At 38.2% G+C, this 7500-nt stretch overlaps 1 protein-coding gene across 2 annotated transcripts in view; it reads right to left on the bottom strand.

Moving 5' to 3' along the window:
- Positions 1-1196: 1196 nt before the first annotated feature.
- Positions 1197-7500, bottom strand: part of LOC137989854 (beta-1,3-galactosyl-O-glycosyl-glycoprotein beta-1,6-N-acetylglucosaminyltransferase 3-like) — a 33935-nt gene continuing 27631 nt past the window's right edge. Inside the window, exons 2-4 of one of the 2 annotated variants that reach the window (XM_068835487.1) lie at positions 7075-7233; positions 3643-4723; positions 1213-2772 (exon numbers count right to left, since the gene is read on the bottom strand). In XM_068835487.1, the coding sequence (XP_068691588.1) occupies positions 2726-2772; positions 3643-4723; positions 7075-7233 (1287 nt within the window). In that variant the 3' untranslated portion in view covers positions 1213-2725. Of the gene's footprint in view, positions 2773-3642; positions 4724-7074; positions 7234-7500 lie in introns of both variants that reach the window. The other variant, XM_068835490.1, reaches the window with a different exon arrangement.

Raw genomic sequence — 7500 nt, 5'->3', positions numbered from 1 at the left:
AGGATAATGACATTGAACATACATTAACAGTGCCAGGGCATCCTGAAACCAACGGTCTTGCAGAACACCATGTCGGAGAATTCAAAGATTGGCGACACGGGAGAGACTGTCCAGACGAAACTAGACAGGTTCTTACAACACACAGGGCTACGCCGATGTCCCTGGGAAAATCAACTTCTAAATTATTAATGAACCGACAACGTCGAATCAGGCTCAGTGCCTTAAGATTTAAGACCACCAAGCAAGAAGTTATGGTTTTCCAATATAACCTGGATAACAAGCCACAGTTCATACAAGATCAGCCTGTGTTCGGGCGCAATTTTGGAAAAGGCGCAAAATGGGTACCAGGTAGAATTACAGAAACAGTCAGTCCAAGAAATTTTAATGTTCAAGTTGGAGCTACGTTGTGGAGGCGACATGAGGGACAATTCCAACAAAGACACATCCCTACCGACCAGTGTACATATCGAGAACAACAGAAGCCTGATTGTTTGGGAAGCTCTCAGACCTTATCACATTACGTGTCTACCACAACCCCACACCTAACTTGACCCGTCGCCTCACTCCCAAACGGGAGAGGGGCGGAGATATTCTCTCAGAGAGAGAAAAACCTCCGGAGCGATTCTATTGAACAGTTACAGTTTATTAACGAGTTGTCGTTTTTCTTTCAAAAGGGGGCATTTGTCATATCTTGTTAATTATTATTTTTTCGAGCCCCAAAGAATCATGGGTAAATTGAGACCATGTGAGTCTTGCCACTCCGCCATATTGGCTGAGGTCATCAAATGTTCAGTTGGACTGGACTATTCCTCTCTTTTTGATAGATCAGAAACACTGAACAATAGGCCACTTCGGAAAATAACATAATTTTGCATAAGCGTTGTTTTTAGTTTCTCTTGGGACTTACAATGGTCCCAAGAGAAAAACAACAACCATTGAAATAACAAGAGAACAAGCCATTTTCGAAATATCAAAATTTCAGCTTAATAGCGAGGCAGGGAGGAAAAAAAACAATATGGACGTGAAAAATATCTGCATATCAGCCACTTTCTTTGTCCTCACTGCCTCACAATCAAGCTGAATTTTAATATATCAAAAAAGCCTATTGACCACACTAGGAAATGACGTAACGTCTCACTTTTAAAACCAATCACTGAGTTTATCAGAGCCAATTATTATTTTGCTCAAATAACCAAGTCAAAAATGTATCCTTCCCCGATCAAGTCACAATCGCTTCGATGAAAACTCTATTGACATTTATTGATTAAATAACAACAGCAGATTTTAAACACTGTTTAATGTAATAGAAAAAAAATCGTAAATGACCTGAACTTAGTAGGCAAAATCAACGTATAATCATCGGGGCAGAAAAATGCTTTATGAAAGTGCAAAAAAATTCAGCCCGTCTTAAAGGGGGCAGTATCACCCCATTTTAGTCAAACTTCAAAACACTAAAATACGTCTTTGCTTCAATGGAAAACAATATAATGGTGTAGTTTTGTTGCCAATCACAATTGAAGTGCACTGAAGCTATTCTTTGTTATTTGCATCCATGGATGAAGTTGATCGAAAGAAAGGAAAAGAAAAGAAAGGAACTTTATTGAAGTGTCTAGTCGTTCTAGCGCTGGAGCACTAATTGGGGACACTGTAAACTGAAATCAACAAGTTAGCACAAATCAAATCAAATGTTGGTTTTTGAGGAGAGAGGAAAAACCGGAGTACTCAGAGAAAAACCCCTCGGTGCAGAACCAACAAACTCAACCCACATATGACACGGAGTCTTGGAATCGAACCCGGGGTCACACTGGTGGTAGGTGAGTGCTCTCACCAATGCGTCATCCCTTCACCTGGATTGAAACTTGAAAAAAACCGGTCAGTTTTTTTTTTCAAGTTTGGAGATGGTGTCTGCAGAAGGTCGCCGAAGATTAAATACACGTACGAATAGTTCTTTGTGCAATAAATATATTTCACATCTTGCCAGTTGGTTGTCAGAAACGTTGTAAGTGTAAGCTAAAGTACTAATTTAGATTTTTACCCACTTTTGCATGACAGATGCCCCTTTAAACAACGTTTTGTTGCAATTTTTGTTAAATAAATGCTCCATGCTCCAGTGATTTTCTGTCTGTTATTCACTGGGCGGGAAAATACATGTGCACGTGAACATTCCACACATTAAATTTAAAATACTGTTATTCAATACCTTGGTCCCAAAAAAAAAAACAGCTCAAACTTCTGAAAACTCGTGGCTTGTATTAGCTTGGATTGGCCACCAAGAAGTATCTGAGTGGTAGTACGCGAGCTGGGTTCAATGAGTAGCCTGTCATATGTAAATCTGATGAATGTTCCAAGGAATTTTGTGTTCTTGACAAAGTGTTCCCATTTACCCTAACGAGTCACGCGTGATCACCCGCGGCTTTTTTGATTCTTTATTTAATACTTCGTCTTGAGGAGAAGAACAGTTATTTTCCCGTGGAACTTCAGACAGTTGAATGGAATTTTTAAACATTTTCTTAAAATTCCTCTGAAAGCGACTGAAGAATAATTTGAATAGCAACAGTGGTGTCTTCCCACATGAATCTTGACTTAACGTTAAGTGACCTTACTTCAAAAGACCTTGCACGTGATTCCAATCACGCTTGAGCAGAAACACTTTTACGTCTGACGTTAAATCACGAAACACAAGGATTTGACTGTCAATCAAATAGCAGGCTACCATGTTGGACTGCTAATGGCTGCGGACAATGCTAAAGATTTGAACCATTTGAAAAGTTTCTAAAAAAATAAAAAAATAAAAAGTAATAAAAAAGGAGACGATGACAATGAGAAGCAGCGGAATTTATAAAGTAGTCTGTCACAGACATCCCACTTAATAAGTGTGGAAATTTTTTTGTCCGACCAGGGTGGCTGCATGATAGATCAAACCTTGTCCCTGGCCTCACATATGACAGGCTTAGAGCAAAAAATTATTTGCAGTCTTGCGAGGGGCATCCAATGATGCCTCAGCTTTCAGGGACAATAACTGCAAGCACATGACCACGAGGAAACTTGCTGAAGTAAAAACAGAATACAGTCGAACCTCGACTATCGGGACTCGTTGGGACTAGACGAAATTGTCCGGATAATCGAAGGTACGGATAATCGAGAATATGAATATTAATGAGGAACAAAAGCAGATTAAATTAAGACAGCGACATTTAATCGTGAAACAAAACATTTACAAATCGTTTGGAAAACAATATGGTCTACATGTTCACTGTCCGTTGCGAATACCTGTACATATGTCGGCAAACCTCATGATCTTTTCCGGCTTGTTCTTGCGGATATCAGATATCTGCTGCTTACTAACGCCATATACAGCTGACAAATTAGTTTTTTTTTTCTCCTTTCTCAAATCGCAGAACTACAGACTGTTTATCTTTTATCGAAAGAACGGATCCGTTTTCAACGCTGTAGTTCTAAAAAGAATATGGCAACGGATCTTGATCATGACTAATAAATATTCATGACAAAAATGGGACCAGAGGGAATGTCCGGATAATCGAGGTCCAGATAATCGAGGTTCAACTGTAACTAGATAAACAGGGAAATCAAACCCAAAATCACCACAAAACTACACAGTGGGCAAAGTAGAGCTACTTGTACCGATTTCTTCTTTCCAAAGAGGCGTCCCGTATTTTCTTCCGTATCTTGCGACAAGAATGCAGTTTAGCAATTCGTCTCTAAAGTCAAAGGGGATTTTGTGAATGAACAGTTTCATTTTATTTTCTTCTCCAAAGGCCCACTGCAGGTCTTGAAAAGAGATCCAACACAGATCCCGCACCCAGAATCCTTTACAAGACAAAAAGTTGTCCCGAGAACGCCAAAGAAAAGCACGTGCTATCCACTCTGGCTGACTGCCACGAATTCCACCTGGGGCCAGCGGATGTTGTTGTAGCGATGAATATACCGATTCATCTGGTATGAAAGTATCCTTTAAAAATTCAAAAAAGTCTTTTCCAATCTGGCTGTGCAGTACAAAGTTCACAAATTCTCGTATTGCAATAATGTGTGTTCCTCCCTTAAAAATTGTTATGTTGTGTGGTGGAGGTGGCTTTCGCCTGCCTCTAACGATATCTCCGTTAATAAAATCGTAAAAAAACTTTGTGCGATACTCTTCATGTGTAGGCATAGCAAAACTGTCAATGTTGTTGTGATTTTTAAGAGCTCGCAATGCCATCACGATTTCCCTGTTATCATAAAGTGGAAAATCCTGTCCAACTAAACTAATATAATATTTCCATTTCACAGGAGACTGCGAAAGCTCTTCCATACAATTGAGCTGAGCTTGAACCAAGCTAAAATGTCCCCACAAAACGCTTGTCCTATTGGTGGCTACAAATACATTTGGAAGACAGCGTATCATAGCCTTTATAGCTGCAAGGAACAACTCTGAGGATTTTTTGTCAATGTGAATGCAGTACACATTATTAGGCATGTAGATAGCTCGTAGAATTCTCTCAAATAAACGTGCACTCTTGTATATTGTAATGGAGTAAGCGATGGGTAGTTTTTTTTCTTCTTCTGACACAGGGGGGTGACCGAAACGGTTGCTTAAGACTTCGGCGCAGTCGTCATAAAGCGCGTACCTGAAGAGAAATTCCACATCAGTTGGTGGGTTGGTGACAGTTCTCTCAAGCTTTTCTGCCCCGGATATAAGCCTATAGCACCTTTTCAACATCATAGCCTGCAAAAGAAGATAGAGGACGAATTTACAGTACTCAAAATTAAGAGAAAAGCAAGGAATTCGGAAATCTTGTGGAGGGACGATCTGTTGGGAACTTACCTGGAACCAAGTTTTCAAAACAAAAATTTTCCATCTAGTTTTCAAACCAAATAGACCAATATATATCTCTGCGATTTCAAAGCCATATCATATTTGAGCAGTACAGTCACACTTTCTCCTTTAGCAAGAAATACCACTGTCGCAAAAGATTGATTTTGGGATAAAAAGGTCACCAAGACCTACACAAAGTATCACCTGCTGCAAATATGTTGCTCTATGTTCTCGTTTCCTTTTTGCCCTTTTTTCCCTTTCCTCGGATGCTAACGGTTTAATTTCGAAACGAGTCCTTCCTCTTCTTTTTCCATACCTCACGACGTCATTTGTTTGCAATTGAGACTGCCTGGCTAAAAGCGGTTCTTGTGTCTTTTCCCCCATAAGTTACTGTAATTAGGCGCTTGACGTTATGAATTTAAAATGAGGTTTGCCCTTCTTTAGGGTTCTTGAGGACGGTTCAAACTATTGTAATTGCGCATGTGTTCTGCGCATCCCGCAATCATTTTGTCACGGGCTGACTTTATATTTTTCAAGTTGAACTACTTGTTGTCAGGCTCAAAAAGAACTCTGTCGCCTCGTTTTTGTCACCAGGTTGCAATTTGCTATTCTATTTTAAAGATCTTTGACCTTCCTGTTGTTTTACAGGAAGAAAACGTTTGTGTCAATAAAAACTATGAAAAACCTTGCGTTACTTTGTTTAAGCAAAAAAATTCAAAGTTTCCATTTCTTTTAAAAAAACAAACGTTACTAGTATCTCCGAAAAATGCATGGTTACCGCCTATTTTCATTTCACATTCCAATAACAAACTTAGATCTACCTTTCTGAATCTTCACACCCCGAGGAAAAATTTCTTCTTATTAGGTGGCACCGTCCTTAACATTAATAAAAACGACTTTGTATTCCTATTACATTATGGTTTGCTTGTCTGTTTTTCTTTAATTTGAATGAAGAATGTCTTGTTGAATGATGCGTAAGTTTCCGGTATAAGAATATATTTTATAAAAATATCAAGGCTGAAATTTGCGAAATTTTAAGAATATTTTAAGAATGAAGCCGGGGCTAAGATTTTGAAAGGGATAGATATAATTTTGTGTGTTGAAACATCTGTAAATACAATACAATTTTATGTTTTTAACTTAACTGTATAAAATTACTCCTTTCTCTGAACGGCGAAACTAGCCAACAAAACGAAAAAACCTGCACTAGCTATAGCAAAATGTTCAACGCTAATGACAGTTCGATGAACGGTACATGTAATACACATGTACAGTATTCAGCACAAAAGACATAAACTAAACCGCAAAAAAGTATTATGAGAAATTCTTTCTTTTTTAAATAAAACAACCTAGCGAAAACAGATCTATTGTAGATACCAAACACTTGTAATTAATACCCCAATAAATTCTATAACGGAAATGTCAGAAGCTATAATTTAAGAATAATACAAGAGTATTTTCAGCCTAAAATCGGCAGAAAAATAAGAATATTAAGCCTGGGCCGGAAAAACAACATTCTTATAAAAAAAATGAGTGTATTTCTTCCTGAGGCAAATATCGTAAACGGATTTTCTTTTGGCTTAAGGTTACCGTATATCTTCAGGGGTGTCTCGCGTCCGAGCGATGAAGCGCGTCCGGTTTAAACTGTAGATACCTAAACCCCTATATCAAATTAAAGCTTATAGAGCTGGCTATCAAACCATATCAAGCTTTTTGAAATTAAATGAATTGTCGAATTTTTCACGACCTCAAAATGCGGGCATCTGAATCACCTTTTCAAAGCTACAAGTCAAAGCAAATTTTGCTTTCCGCTATTTTATTTTGTTCCTCCGCTTCCTGACCCAAAGCGTTAAAAAAACGTGTCTGCGTTTTGCCATACACAGCTATAGTGAAAAGTTATAGAAATAGTATTGAAAGAATGTGAAGTGTTCGTACAAAAATCGCTCTGAGATAAAAAAATTTTTTGAAATAAATTCGCAGACACGTTTTTGTCGTTCATGTGTTAATCTAGCCACTGCCAAAATTTGGGGGCAATCGGACAAATTCCCTTTGAGTTTTATCTCTTTCAATATCCGCTTCAAGTGAAAAAATTGATTCGACAAAACAGCGCTAAGACTGGCAATCAAACAGGTAATTTTTACTTCCGACCAAGAAAATTCCAAATTTGAAGAAAATTGCCGATCTGAAGGTATACCGTAACCTTAATACCCCGAAATGAGTGACTGAATAATGTTCCCACGAATTTATCATTATTATATTACCTTCGGTGTACTTGAATTTGCTGCAATTGCATTTATACTATGTGCTTCCGAGTTGGTATTCCGTACGATTAAAATATACTTCACGGCGATGATACAATTTATGACAAGCAAGAGTAAGCACGCAGGCAGAACATTTGTTGAAGCCACGAAAGCCCACACCTGTATATAGAAGACAAGAAATACGTAGAAAAAAATTAGAACACATCTCAAAATAGGATATTACCTCGTGTGCCACTTTCTTGTTCTTACGACATTTTGACGTCACCTGTGATCTATTACTGAACTGACGCACGGCAACATGGAATCTATTTCTTCATTATACTAGAAATAGTGTTCACTAGAGCTGCCCCCGTTTTTGATAACCTGTTTATGGGATGTGTATTTTAATAATATAAATACTGTGCATAAGACCGTTGAAAAATTAAC

The sequence above is a fragment of the Montipora foliosa genome, chromosome 2, assembly GCF_036669935.1.
Source record: "Montipora foliosa isolate CH-2021 chromosome 2, ASM3666993v2, whole genome shotgun sequence".
Lineage (NCBI taxonomy): Eukaryota > Metazoa > Cnidaria > Anthozoa > Scleractinia > Acroporidae > Montipora > Montipora foliosa.
Note: the sequence above shows the minus strand (reverse complement) of the source record. Positions and strands in the feature narration are given on the sequence as shown.